The 15,281-nt window shown below is 48.6% G+C and overlaps 1 protein-coding gene across 3 annotated transcripts in view; it reads left to right on the forward strand.

Annotated features, from left to right (window-relative positions):
• Positions 1 to 15,281, forward strand: part of DPP6 (dipeptidyl peptidase like 6) — a 1,023,012-nt gene that overhangs the window by 91,432 nt on the left and 916,299 nt on the right. The window contains exon 1 of one of the 3 annotated variants that reach the window (XM_067747537.1): positions 268 to 672. The exons of the other annotated variants lie outside the window; for them this stretch is intronic. Coding sequence (XP_067603638.1) covers positions 622 to 672 — 51 coding nt within the window. The 5' untranslated portion in view covers positions 268 to 621. Of the gene's footprint in view, positions 1 to 267; positions 673 to 15,281 lie in introns of those variants that run through there. 3 annotated transcript variants of the gene reach the window in all.

Genomic DNA, 15,281 nt, shown 5'->3' on the forward strand with positions numbered 1-15,281 from the left:
GGCTGAACAGCCGGTGTGTGTACGCGCGCGCGCGCGCACACACACACACACACACACACACACACACAGATACACACACAGGGGCCCGCGCGCCCTGTCGTCGCCGCCGCCTCGCCGGGGTCCCCGCCCTTAGGGACCAGTGCGGCGCCGGCGGCACCCGGCGCTGCCCGCAGAGCATCCCCCCAGCCGGCCGCGCGGCCCAGTGCCCCCGCGTGCGCCCCGCGCGTCTCCTAGCTGTCGCTGGCAGAGCGCGGCTGGCCGGCCAGCCAGCAGGACACGCAGGCTGTCTAGCTGGCCCCGCGGCTCTCAGCCTCTTCCCCGCGCTCCCGCTCCCGGCGCCCGGTGTTTGTTGAAACAGGATCTCACCCTGCTCTCCGGCTGTGTATTTTTCTATCTCCGCGGCGGCCGAAAAGAGTTGATTGCTATTGTGATCCGCCGGGGAGAGGAGAGGGGCAGGGTGGCGGAGGGGGAAGCCGAAGCGCTGGAAGAATTTTTTTTTTTCCTGCGAAAGCCAACTCCACCCAGTCCTCGGCCGGTCCAGTCTCTACTTTAATCATCACCGAGACAATGGATTAAGTTACTCTTCTCTGGGCCAGAAGTCGGGTTCAGACTTGGGGCAAAATGAAGGAAAAGGCGATGATTAAGACGGCTAAAATGCAAGGGAACGTGATGGTGAGTGCTGGTGAGGCGCGCGGGGGCCGGGAGGACCTGCAGGGGGGATCGGGGACGGGGGGCGAGTCCCGCACCCCCGGGAAGGACCGCGACCCCCGTGCGGAGCGCGGCGGTGCCGCCACCATTTCCCACCTGAATCCCCCCTACCCGCAGCGGCGGCCGCCCAGCTACGAAGGATCAGGCGTTCGCTTCCAAATTACAACTTTGCAGCTCTGGGTCCCTGTGCTTTGGGCAGGTGGCTCGGTGTCTTGGGCCACGGGCGGGGGTGCGCGAGGTGGGCAAGGGGAGGCGGACCGGCCCTCGCCGACTGCGCGTCTGTCCCAGTGCGCGGCAGACCCCCGGGAGACACGCGGAGAGCGAGGTCGCCGAGGCCAGGGGAGGACCGCGGGGCCGGGATGCCCGCGCCGGCCTCGGGGCCGCGAGTTCCCGAGCCCGGGACCTGGTAGGGTCCGCAAAGCCTGTGGCTCACTCGGGGCGGACGCCTGTCGCTCTGTTCCGGCGGCTGCCCCCGCGACCGCCGGCCGGCCGGGCGGGGCCCTGCTCCCGGGTATGACAACAACGACTCTCCCGAAAGGCCGACTCTGCCAGCGAGCGTAATAATGGCACATCGCTCCCCGAGGAGGACCGTGCGCCGCCGGGGACCTCGGATCGGTGGGAGGCTCAGGGCGGCGGGCCAGGGGGCATTGCGCCTTGACAACTTTGCTAACTCGAGGACCCCGGCGTCCCGCGTCCCTCGCCGACCCCCTTCCTGTCCCGGGCACCGCGCCGCTTTGGCGCTCCTGCCGTCCTCATCCCGAGCCCGTGCCGGGGGCTGAGGGGGTCGAGGACGAGGAGGTTGCCATCTTGTTCTCTGGAAACTGTGTGTGTGCCTGAGCGTGTTTATTTGGCTGACGCTTTAACCCTTTCCGGGTTGCTGTGGGATGCTTCGGAGGAGGGCCCCTGTTTTCACGCTACTCGCCCGGCGGTACTTTGTTGTGAAGCAAGGGCGGGGAGGTAGGGGTTGGCGTGCGGCTATGAAGGTACCGCTGGAAATGCAGGGACTCCTTCAGGTCCAGGGTCTGCAGCTGGTTACGAGGTGGGTTGGGTGCAGGCGATGGGGGGCGGGGAGCAGAGGTGTGTTTGGGAGAACTCAGCCGGTGAGCCATTTCGAGGTCTTGCTTTCAACAAAAAGAGACGGGAAGTGGAAAATGTATTCGAATTGAACCAGTACCCAGCCGACTTAACCACACCCACGGCAAGACACCTGTTGCCTGCCGGAGGAAGGACTGCCATCCGCTTGGAGCTTGGCTTCTGGCCTGAGGAGCGCGGTAACCGTATTAAAGGGACTATTGTGTAGAACGCCCCCGACCCCCCTCCCCACGCAGACGACAGGCCAGTCATTCCAGAGCCTTCCTTCATCAGTCTGGGTTCTCCGAGTGGCTTACCTAATTGTCTGTGGAAATACACCTGTGTCCCTAATTTTCCCACTCCCTTTTTAGACGTCGGGCTGTTCCGCGTAATTTCATGTATAAACAGGGCAGAAACGCGTATGGAGTAATGTTTTCCAATTAAATTCCCACCCACACCCGTAATTCCTCTCATACATTGTGCCATAATGTGCTAGTGAAACGTACACATTTAGGACTGAGGGGAGAGAGAGGATTCAGATTTGTTCTCCTGTTAATAATAACGATGCTTGATTGATTCTTCACCTAAGTCTATTGTCCAGTAAGTGTTTCTTCTCATAAGTTAGATGGTACGTTGTGACATAGCAACATCTGTATACGACATCGTCATTAAAAACTTTTAAGATCTTCCCTCCCACTACCCGCTTTCTGCGTTCATTGCAGAAAATAAAGAGTGAGAAGAACACTGATCTCATTTTCACTCAAACGGTGAATCAGGCTGTCACCCTCCTCTGTGTCTGCTTTTTATAAGTGTAATCAGAGCAGGTTGAACTGAGTCTAGATAAGTCTACAGCCACCAGTTAGGTTTTTAGACTCATCTGTTTGTTGGCCTAAGAGAAAAATGCGACACAGACTCACTCAACTTTTCAACGTTGCATCAGTTCTTAAATTGATAATTATTGCTCTGCAGTTGGCTTTGTACCTTTTCTGAAATGTCACATTCCGGCTAAATGCACGCAGCTTTACCTGAGTGATCACGCCGCACTTAAATCGTTGTTTGGAGACTTACTGAGCCCTAATTTTTCATCAGCTGTTTTGGAAGACTGGCGAATCGCAGCCTCTGTTGGACTCAATGACGGGCAAATTCTTCGCACTCGCCGCCTGACTGGAGTTCAGGTGATACTTTACATTCCCCACGAGCGCGAGGATGACTTCCTCCCATTACTGACGGTTGAGCGGCTGCATATCTGACTGCTGTGAAAAGGGGTGGAACGTGCCGTATATGCAGTGTTGATGCATCAACAGACACACAGAGACATGGACACAGACTCCATCTCCATGCAGGGCCCTTGGAGCTCTCTGGACCCACATCTGAGGTTTGATGTGTAAAAGGGAGACACTTGGTCCTGCCAGAGTGATGGGAGAGGTGCCACGTCCCCTTACAGCCAGGAATGGAAATTGCTTTTCATTCCAGTCTCCACTCACGTTCCCATGTGTGACCATGTGGTCTGGACCTGTGGTCTCTTGTTCCCGAGAACTGTGACAATAGCGCGTGGCTTGTCTTTGCCCTGCTGTAACCCTTAATTGAAAAATCTATTTTCCGAAAATCTCAGTGAACGTTTTATTCCTCACATGTTGCTTGAGAAGTTTATGACTCCTGGCAGCCGATTCAGAGAAGGCAGCCTCCCTGGTAAACTCTCTCATTTTGGCATAATAAATGAGTAAAAGAAATAACACGGGTGGAATCATTCACAACTTCTATTTTCATTCTTGAGAAGAGTCTTTTTCATAAACTTTATTTCTGATATTGTGAGAACTAAGCCACGTTCCATCTGCGATTTAACACACCTAGAAAATGACCGAGATTTTTCCAGTCTCTCAGAACAGAAATTGTTTTTTCAAATCGCTGTATTTTCATAAAATCTACATTTGAAAATTCATATGGGGGATGACTTGCATTTGTTTCAACCCAATCTTCCTTTATGACTGTGTTGATATCCTACTTATTAAACTGTTGTTTGAATTAAATGGGCTATTTGAGAGAGGCTTATCCTCTTGCAGTAGGTTCTAGGGTCAGTGGAAAATTTGATTATCCAGAGGATATTACTTCATGCTCAGTTCCCTCACTCTGTCCATCTGAGCGTTTCCCAGATATGGGGTTGCTTCCTGGAGACTGAGTAAAGGTTATTTAAAAAATCAGAGTCTCGGGGGACTGCCCTATACCCTAGGTGACAGCGTCCCGCTTCCTTGGTATGTTTTGGTGGCCCTGCAAGCAGATGGTGGGTGAAGGAGGATGGCCAGGCCCTTGGTGACCAGAGTTGTGTCAGAGGAGGTTCAGAAAGTGGAAGCTGAGGGTCAGAGGTCTGCAGGCCACAGGGATGCCTGAGAATCTTCGTGGTTGGTGGGTGTTGCTTTTAGATGAAAGTTGCAGCCTGGGGATGAGTTTCTCATGTAGGGAAAGCTGATGTTTTTCCTGTGGCCACTGATGGTAGCGCTCTGATCACTGACTGGATATATCTGTGATACCACGAGCCTGGGATCTTCTGCAATCTTACTTCCCCTTCCTGTGTTGGATAGAAACCCCGGAGAGGAACCACCCACAGTGAGAGCTGGCTTTCAGGCCCTCTGGGTACTTTACTGATTCAGTTCTACTAAACAGGATGACCTTCTCGTGTTGATGCCCCGCTTATAATAAGCCCGGTGAGCAGAGGAAAGGCTTTGAGGTTTATAGATGAGTTAGTTATAGGAACTTGTGTGGGACACAGACCCCCCCGCTGTTGACCTTCCTTGGGAACAGGGACACACACTTGTGAAATGACTTTTAGGGGCACATCCTTTAGAAAGGCAGTGTTTTTCCTCTATCTGAAGGTAATTGGAAACATGACCCCGCTTCCTTACAGCGATGGGCAACCTGGTGACATAAAAGCCATGGTGATAGTTCTAAATGTGAGCTTTTGGGCGTGTATATTGGACGGGATTTGCCTTCTTGAAATGGGTTCCAAAATTACTTCGGAGGTCATGGTTTTCAAGAGTTATCCCTGTGCATCCCAGGGGTGTGACATCTACTTAGAGACTTCTCTACTTCCTAGTTGTTCATGTCCGTTCATAAAATCATCAACCCCATCACCGGACTCCTCTTGAAATGCTGATTAGTCCCACCTGTGCAGAAAAAAGCCTGAAGCAGGTATCATTTCACACACCTCTTACAGGATTTAAGGTGCTAAGATTTCCAGGAGGAAGTCCTAACCCAGAAATGGATGGTTAGGTCAGGATCTTTTATAAGGTGTCTTGAGTAGAACTGTAGAGCATAGATAGGGCAGTCCTGCTTTTCCAGAGTCCTGTGCAAGTCTTCACTGGATGGATCGCTGGGTCTTCCTGTTGGGACATGTAAATACCCTAAGTTGGCCTTTTCCTATGCCTCGATGATTTCCCTCCCTTCTCTGATCTGTCCTGGTCGCTAATTTGGATTTTGAACTCCCTGAATTATTCCTAAGAGGTGTGGTATGTTTCCAAAACACTAGCATCTTCGTTCACCCGCAGGAGCTGGGCATGGGGAGCCCCAGGTGGATGCGTGAATGGACAGGTGTTCATTTCTGAGCTCAGGATGACGGCTTTTATGAGCAAGCCCATGGTTCTGGTTGTGCTTTTCTTTCTTTTAAGAACTTCTTCAAGCTCTAATGTGTCCGATAAGAGGAGAGAGAATTCCACACATAGTGTATTTTCCACTTAAAACTACAATGAGGGCTTCCCTGGTGGCGCAGTGGTTGGGGATCCGCCTGCCGATGCAGGGGACGCGGGTTCGTGCCCCGGTCCGGGAGGATCCCACATGCCGCGGAGCGGCTGGACCCGTGAGCCGTGGCCGCTGAGCCTGCGCGTCTGGAGCCTGTGCTCCGCAACGGGAAAGGCCACGACAGTGGGAGGCCCGCGTACCGCAAAAACAAACAAACAAAAACAAAAAAAACTACAATGAAATTGAAGCTCGTGCTCAACTTTAGTGGTCGCCACGTGTGTTTTTTTTCTAGCGCCACTAGGCAGTTGTCTCGCACCAGCTGGGTGTCCTATAATTCAGCTCAGTCCCAACCCCATCCATCTGCAGAGAGCGTCCGATCCCACAGGTAAAGGACTCGGTCACAAGGCTGCTTCCACTTCAGACGACACCTCGAGTCTAGCTGCTTGGGAAAGATCGGCTAGAGATCGGAGGTTCCCAGGACCCCTCCTTGGGTTCCATTAATTTGCTAGCATGGTTCACAGAACTCAGGAAACCAGTTTACTTATTGGATAACTGGTTTATGACAAAGGATGTTAAAATATAAATGAGCCGCATGAAGAGTTGCACAGGGCCCGGTCTGGAAGGGTCACAGATACAGGAGCTTCTGTCCCTGGGGAGTTTGGGGTGCCGCCAGCCCTGGCGTGTCCTGCTTCACCAACCCGGAAGCCCTCCACACACCCCATCCTTTGGGGTTTTTACGGGGGCTCCATTACATAGGCAGCCTTGATTAAATCGTCAGCCGCCAACCACTGATTCAATCTCTAGCTTCTGTCTTCTCCCCCGAGATCAGAGGGTGGGAATGAGAGTTCCAACCCTCTAATCGTGGTTGGTTCTCCTGGAAACCAGCCCCATCCTTAGGGGATTCCCTAAGGTCACCTTGTTAACAGGGAACTCAGATGTCATTTAAAGGGGCGTGTTATGAATAACAAGATACTCATCTCAGTTTAAGGCTCTGAAATGATTTCAGGACAAAAGACCAAATATTATGACAGAAGACGCCCTGTGGCTCTTACAGCTCTGGACATCCCAAGGCTTTGGGAGCGGTGAACCGTGGCTGCAGACCGAACTGTGTATTTGTTATAAATCACGACATCACAGTTCAATAACTACCATTTCAGTACCGTTTTTATTTCGGGAGGTAAATAAATTAATCCCAGGTCATTGTTGTCTTTTCCTTTCATTCCTTTAAAATAAGTTCAGTGAGGAGGAGACTTTTGTGACCTCCTTTGGTTTCTTGGAGCCGGTTCTATTGGATTAACAGGACCCACAGCTTAGAACTCAAGAAAGAGCATGTCCCAGGCCTCATAGGACACATGCACACACTGAGCTGAGAGGTCGGAGCTGGACAGAACCGGTCAGAATTCCCCTTTATCCCTGTCGCTCCTGGGAGGGTGGGGAAAGTGTTCCCACACACGTGTGATGCAACCACTTCCCAGAGGTCAGTGCTTGCGCCACTGTTGAGCAGAGTGCAGACTGGTTGGGTGGGAGCTCTGTGGGCACAGTCGCCTTGGTAGCTTGACTTTCTTAGCTATGAAGGGAAAGTAACCACGCTGTAATAACCACGGTGCCAAGGGTGTTCTGGTTTCCAGGCTGGTGTTACTCGTCGGTGACAATAAAAAGGAATTGCTGGCCAGAGGCCAGCCACAAGACCTGGTTGTCAATGTACCAGCTGTGATTGGGTCTCAAGCATGGGGAGAAACTAGGGCCAATTGCTTTTCTTCATGATAATGGTGTTTGAAAAATAAGATTTTCCTCTTTTTTTCACATCCCCTATTAGGCAACATACAGTTTTACTTCAAATAATTCTCTTTTTCTGATTTTGGGTTGTTTGGGTTTTTTGTTGTTGTTGTTGAGTTGCACGAGCTGTTTGTATATTTTGGACATGAAGCCCTGGTCAGTTGCATCGTTTGCAAATATTGTCTCCCATTCTGTGGGTTGTCTTTTCTCCTTTTGTGATTTTGGTGGCATATAAGCAACATGGAGTGAAACCTCTACTAATGGGAACCCAGCTGAACTTGAGCCAGCTGGACTAACCGTCTCCTACGATTCTAGCACTTGAGGCTGAAATGCAACGTCTAGGGTCTGTTCTTGACTCTATATACATTAGGTCATTTTTCTATACCTTCTAATTCTACATTTTTGGAAAATGAGAGTTAATGCTCTTCAAGCCAAAATTCTCTCCTTCTTACAAAAGGATTCAATTGTGGACTAGAATCTCTATGCTCAGGAAAAAAAAGAATTAACACATTTTTATAAAAACTATAATTATTTATAACAGAAGACCAAGGATTTTCTGGTTGAATATGAGTTTCCCAGAAATTTCTGTGTATCTGACCAAATCAAATCCTGATACACTTTCCATAATGGGATTTTTTTGGGTCTTCTCCCTATGACTTGGTAAATTGTGTGTATATTTTTTAAGATTCCCCACTCTTTTTTTTTTTAACATATTTATCGGAATATAATTGCTTTACGATGTTGTGTTAGTTTCTGCTTTATAACAAAGTGAATCAGTTATACATATATTTATATCCCCATGTCTCCTCCCCCTTGTGTCTCCCTCCCTCCCACCCTCTTATCCCACCGCTCTAGGTGGTCACAAAGCACGAGCTGATCTCCCTGTGCTATGCAGCTGCTTCCCACTAGCAATCTGTTTTACGTTTGGTAGTGTATATATGTCCATGCCACTCTCTCGCTTCGTCCCAGCTTACCTTTCCCCCTCCCCGTGTCCTCAAGTCCATTCTCTACGTCTGTGTCTTTATTCCTGTCCTGCCCATAGGTTCTTCAGAACCATATATATTTTTTTAGATTCCATATATATGTGTTAGCATACGGTATTTGTTTTCCTCTTTCTGACTTACTTCACTCTGTATGATAACTTACAGTTTGCATAGCACCTTTAGAGATTATAAAGCAACGTTGCACACACTCTTTTATGATATTAGAGCAACCCATTGTGTGGACAGGCCAAATATCATTTCTTTTGTATGGTTGAAATTGCTGAGATTGGGAGAGATTATTCAGCTGCTCCCCACTCCCGGTCCAGGGTCTTTTTTGCCCATCATATATTCTTTCAAAAATTATCTTCTTTCCCACCACAACTGGAAGGAAATATAGAGCCTGAATGTTGGAAGGGATAGAAACCATCTAGAACAAGATCTCTTCTAATGCTCTGTCCCTGTAGGATTTCTAGCCTTTTCTGGAACTCACTCAGGGACTCAGAGCTCCGGCTCTTGTTGACAAGTTCTACTTGCTAGAACAGTCTGTTCACATGAAACCTACCTTCAGGGAATTTCCCATAGTCCCAGCTCGAAGCCTTTGAACTATGGAAAGTTAGTCTAATCCCTGCTTTAAGCTACAATCTGACCTTCAGCTGATGTGTCTCCTTTGTGGTCTCTTTTCCAGGAAGAACATGTCCTTCCATTTATTTACATTTGATCGGAGTGACTATGAATTTAACCATTAGAGATTCCTTATTTCCGTCCATCCATTGCTATCTTTTTCCATTTCTTAGCTTCCCCAAGTCTCTCCCTATTTTATTGTTGTTGTTGATTTTTCACCTGTTTAAAACTAGGTTACAAAGCTGTGATTAAATTCAGGTGTGCACAGCAAAGGTGGTCTTTTCAAAATGGAGCAGCAACTTTTGTGAAAAGCTCCAGAGAGGAGAAGGCTAGGCCTTCTGGACAGAAAGTTGTGACATTCACAACTGGTTTGGGTTTGCTTACAGAAAAGAGAGAAGCAATCCCTGCAAAACTTTACAACAATGATGAGGCTTTTGCGAAGCAAGAATTATTTCAGTCCAGCTGATAGAAGGCGACACCTCCTCAGAGCTCTTGCTTGCCATTTGCTGTATAGGAAGCAGTTCAGTATCACCTGGAAACAAGAAACTCCAACAACTTAGAATTCACCTTTCTGTGCCCTTGAGAAACATGTTAGACCCTGACCAGGGGTCATCTGCCCTAGGACCTTCTAGTAAGAGAGGGAAAAGCATAACCAGGGGAAGGCAAATTAAAATCGCAGTGACAAAACACCCAATGAAAAGTCAAATATTTACTAAAGATTTATAACACTTAATTTTGGCAAAGATGTGGAACACTGGGGGGGAGGGGCACATCTGAAACTTCACGAACGATTTCACATTAGCTGCACGTGGATGATCTCCATGCCCCGTGACTCCCTGTCTCACTCCCAGGCATGTACCTGCAAGAAATCCTTGCAGGTGTGCACTCCGGGACAGGTACAAGAATGCTGATGGCAGGAATGTTTGTACTAGCCTCAAACTGGAAGCCGGTCAAATCGCTCTCAGCAGTAGGATGCAAGACTCCATCAGTGTATTGATACAGCAGGGTACCAGACAGAGGCAAAAACGTGGACACAGGCTCGAAAGCACAGGGACTTTCCCAAACATGCCACTGAGCAAAAGAAGCCGGGCCTGAAAGAATACATACTGTATGGCTTTGTTTATGTAAAGTTCGAAACAGGTAAAGCTAAGATGTCCTGTTAGGGGATGCTGACGTGGAATCCCTGATGGATGGGATATTTTTAGAAAAATGAAGGGAATCCTGACTGTACAAATCAAAGAGCCGTTACCTCTGGTTGGTGGGAGAGGAGGTTATGGCAGGGAGGCGTTCGGGGGACTTTAAAAGTGCGGGGAGGATTCTCATGCTTGACCATGGTTTACACAGGCTGCTTCGTAATAATTCCTTCTAGGTCTGTACATTGATATTGGACGCACTTTTCTGTACCTGTGTTGCATTTCACAAGGCGGAGAGACAGATTGTCAAATGTCTTTTGCATCTACTGGGTGAATGGATGGTCCACATATGGCGGACATAGACCCCCTTTTTCCTGTAGAAGAAAACCAACCATAGCCCTTAGAAGTCAAGGGGCCGTTGATGTTGAGTATCCCTTCATCTGTGAGGCGTGGTTAAGTCCCTTGTGCAAAGGTGAGTATCAGGGCTGCCCTGTGGGAGCCGCCAGGGAATGACAGGAGCCAGCAGTGTGGCCGGAGACAGGGATGGTCTCCAGACACAGGGCAGGTCGGGAACCGTGAGAGAAAGGAAACGCCAAGGCAACAGCTGCAGGATAAGAAGCCAGGGGCACCAGCAAATAGAACAGATCTATCAGGAGAGTTGAGACAGGCTGGAAAAACTAACAGATCCCTTGGGGAACCACTGACCCTGGGGAGGAACTGTCCTCAGTTGTGGACATCAGAGGCCTTCGAAAGAGAGCGGTGTCGACGGGCAAACAGCGGCTGAGAGAAAATGAAGCCATATCTGGCCTCTGTACCCTGACACCGAATTAAATCTCGGAGACAAGAGTTGTGGGTGAAGTAGAAGAGAACAGCTTTATTGCTTTGCCAGGCAAAGGGGGCCACAGCGGACTAATGCCCTCCAAACTGCGTGCCCCGCCCTGGAGGGGGTCCTGAGCAGTTTTATAGGAATGGTTCAAAGAGGGCGGTCAGCTTGCGGACATGTTTCTGATTGGTTGGTGGTGAGGTCATCGGGAGTCAGCCTCATCAACCTTCTGGTTCCAACCGGTCTGGGGTCTGTGTGCTTGTGGGCAGCAGACAATTAACTTCTCCTGCCCGGTGGTGGCTTCAGAATCTGCAAAACAGCTCAAAGATCTTGTTCTGTGTATCCCTTGAGGGGAACCAGGACCCCGCCCCAAGGCTGCACTATTGTCTCCTGACTGCTCTGCCCTTGTCTCTGCATCCCCTCCCTTCCCTGATTAGCAACAACCTGGCCTTTGGAACTCAGGGAAGGTCAGGGAGGCTGAAGGAAGCCTATTTCCTGTCATCAAGAAACAGGGGGGGCTTCCCTGGTGGCACAGTGGTTAAGAATCTGCCTGCCAGTGCAGGTGACACGGGTTCTAGCCCTGGTCCAGGAAGATCCCACATGCCGCGGAGCAACTAAGCCCGTGAGCCATGGCCGCTGAGCCTGTGCTCTAGAGCCCGCGAGCCACAACTACGGAAGCCCGCATACTAGAGCCTGTGCTCTGCAACAAGAGAAGCCACTGCAATGAGAAGCCCACGCACCACAACAAAGAGTGGCCCCCCCCACAGGGTCCTAATCATTTCAAAAACACAAGTGATGAAAACCACCCTTCTTTCTACTAGAATCCAAGGTCTTGCCTGACTTATATGCCATCTAAGTGCAACTCGCCCCTGAAGGTCTGACCAGATCATGGGCTTTGCTGATGTGTATGTACATTTTGCTCAGGTGAAGTGGGTTTTGCATCCTGAATAGTGGGCTTTATGGAATCTTGCTGCTGATCATTACTAGAGAAGAAGGGAGGTAGAAACAAGGCACTGGGCGTCCATTAATGCTCAGAATTAACAGCCGCACAGAAGTGCAGAGGTGAATGGGAAGAAATGTCCTCTTCTGCTGCCGCCACCGCTGCTCTGTCTGATTCCCCTGAACCAAGTTTATATCCTCCCTCGAGACTGTGATGTGCCGTCTCTTTTTCCCATGGCAATTGCATGCCCAGCTTGAGGCCGTTGAGCCCTGCTCCTAGGACAGGACTGTTCCCCCAACCTTAGCAGCCCACCGTGATCTCAGCCTAAAAGAATCCCTTGACGCTAAGGACAGTCGGGTGTTGGCTGACCAGCAATGAGATGGGGTCTCTCATCCCCCTTTTGTTTGTTGATTTGCTTGTTTTTGTTTTCTCCTGAATTATGTTTTTCTCTGAAAATATAAGCTTGGGTTAATAAGCCTACTGAAGAGGGAATGTCCAAACAGTTACTGGTTTCTGGAAGGAAGAGGAGACTGAACTGGTCTAGGGGGCAAGTCCATTGTTTTTGTAGACGCCCTTGAAAAACTGATCCGCTGTGAATGAAAAATGTTGCTGCCGTATCAGCAAGCAACGGATGCTTCGGCCATCAGCCCATCAAGCCGTCAGCCGTTCCCAGGGGTGAGCCCTGAGGGAACTCAAGATGGAGACAAACTGGCTGCCCACTGCCCAGCCCTGAGCCACTGCAGGCCCCACCCCTACCCATGTGCACCCTGGGGGGACTCAGGATGGGAAAGCACAGGATACTGGCCCCAGAGAGCTGAGGTGCTTCTCAAAGGCATGATTTCCCTGAACTCAGACTCATGCATCTTCCCATACTTCGAAAAGCGCTAAATTCATTAACTTGAGATGTCTGGTTTTCTTTAATGAATGGTTTTGATGTTCCAACTCCTGGTCTTTGTCGCAAAAACCTCTGAGTACCCTGGCTCCTTGCCTGCCTCTCTGGAGCAGTCTCTCAGAGCTGACAGGCTGCCTCCTGGACTTGAAGTCCTCGGAAAGTCTGCCAAATGAGACATAATTCTCAACGTTTAGATTGTGCATTTTTTTCCAGGCCACACCGCTTTGGATTTTGACTCTCACTTAAGTTCTCCAGGAACCTTGCAAGTAGCTGCTTTGCAAAACCAAGTTTAACCTAATTTGATCTCTCAACTGCTGCTCTGCTCCTGTGTTATTCTCAAAGTGCTGGAGCAGTAATTAAAATGGAGGGTGTTGAAATCAACAGCGCACACTGATTTTGCTTGAGGTGTGTGAGTGTGTGCACAGGCAGGCACACGTGTGCTCACTTGCATACAGATACTTAGGAAGCTGAACTTTGCATCCTTCGCACTGTGATACTTTAAGACCGTCCATTATAATCTGAAAAGCATGCAGGAATTAACCTGCTGTAGACTCCCAGTTCGGTTTCTCAGGATGAATCAGTCATCACTACTGTCGACTTGAGGAAAAACAAAAAAACATAAGAGCTGGGAGGTTAAGTTTTATTCAGAGACTTGCTGAGGACTGCGGCCGGGAGACGGAGTCTCAGTAGCTCCGAGGAAACTGCTCTGAAGAGGAGGGGAGGAAGGAAGTTTATGTGTGATTTTTTGGTAGGAAGTACATGCCGTCAAGCATCCATCTTGGTAAGAGGTTGCTGCTCGTCACGAAGGACAGAGATCCTCAAGTTAAGGCTTTTAGTGCTCTTGTATACAGTACGGGAAGACGCAGGAATCTGGGGTCATTGGAATGCTTCCTGAGATGTGCATGTCACTGTTTAAGGGCCTGCTCACCCACAGCACGTGATGCCTCGTTGGGTTTTCATCCTGAATTCCTCTCCGGGTGCACTGTCAGCCAGCCCTGCTGGGGGTTAGGACTTAACCCTGTGGAACTGGGTGCTGAACTGAGTGCTCTGTTTTTTGCTCACGCACACTGCTTTGAAGGTCGTTGTGGAGAGTGGTTCTCAAAGTGTGGTGCCCGGACCAGCTTCACATGGGAACTTTGGAAATGCAAATTCTTGTGCTCACCCAGACCTACCCAAATGGAAACGGGGAGGGTGGGTCCAGCATCCGTACTTTATTTTTTCTGTATCCTGCTTTTATTGTTTCGCAGCAGAAATCCCAGTGTAGGACATAACTGCAAATATTCGGCTATGCAAAAGAGAATACTGCTTAAGTCCATGTGGGAGACAGGAATTTTCTTAAATAAATACTTAAACATAAGTCAGTCTCACAAGCGCCTGGAGTCTAGGTCTGGTGATTCTGGTGCATATGCTAAAATTTAGTTCTGAATTTACCAGTTCTCCACCTTTCTGGGGTGAAGGGCCATTTCTTTTGCTTTTGTTTTTTAACTTTCCATCATAGATCAGTACTTTTATAAAATGCAATCACAATGAAATAATTTTTTTTGAATGATATATAAAGTACACACCCTGACTTTGTATTATTAGATCCAAAGATCTAAAATGACCCCATCAAATTGCTGTAAACCTTTCTAAATGGCAGGCTCTCCATTTCTGTATTTATCTCTTAGAGAACCAGTGATAAGAGGTTGCCCACGGGCTCTTGGTCGAGGACCACGCTCAGAATAGCTTTCGGCTGGCGGGCCTTGGAAAGCCTTCCTCTACCCTCTACTGCTGGGTAGCACGGCCTGTTATCTGTCCAAACCCCTGGTGGGAAATAGAATTAAAAACAAAATCTCCTCCCAGCCCAGCATCTCTCGCCACACAGTCAGAAGAGAAAGAAGCCAGTTTTATTATTGAATAAACGTTAAACAGTCCTGCAAAGACAGACAGAAACCTCCCTCTTGAGAGGGCTATTTAACTATTAAAAAGATTTGTAAACAAGATTGGAAAGGAACTGAGGAAGAAGTTCTGAAAGAAATGGGAGGTAGGGCAGTGTCTCCTCCCTTATTTGCAACAGGGAGAATTAAGCCCCTGATTTTTAATTTGTATTCGCCTTTATACCCCTAAATTCTGAAGGTGTCGTGTCTTCTTTTTCTTTTTCTTTTCAGCCTTATCAGTAGCATGCTTTACGGTAGCAAGCAGGTCTGTGAGTTATGAAGCCAGAATAACATTATTTTCTTAGAGTAACCATTTCATTTTAAAATCGATTCATTAGGGGGTGCTGACAGGGGTAGAATTAGGATCAAGAGATGACTTTCATTTTTTGAGTTTTGCCATTAAGGAAGCATTGGGTGTTTTCCCACTTTTCACTAAATTTTATTTTTGGCTATGATTATCGTAAATGATTCATTTTTTTCAGACATCTAGGAAATGTTAATGACTGCAGATAAGACTTTATTCTAAAGCCTACCACAGAGGCTTTTTTCCTTTGTCAATACATATAAAGGAGATAATGTTGAAATGATCTGATGCAAATTTGAAAATTCCCTGTTACATGAACAATGCTAATGACAGCTAATGCATTCCCAAAGCTTCTGTGTGATCCCGAACAGGCAGAGGCTTAGAA

This window comes from Pseudorca crassidens, chromosome 8 (genome assembly GCF_039906515.1).
Source record: "Pseudorca crassidens isolate mPseCra1 chromosome 8, mPseCra1.hap1, whole genome shotgun sequence".
NCBI lineage: Eukaryota > Metazoa > Chordata > Mammalia > Artiodactyla > Delphinidae > Pseudorca > Pseudorca crassidens.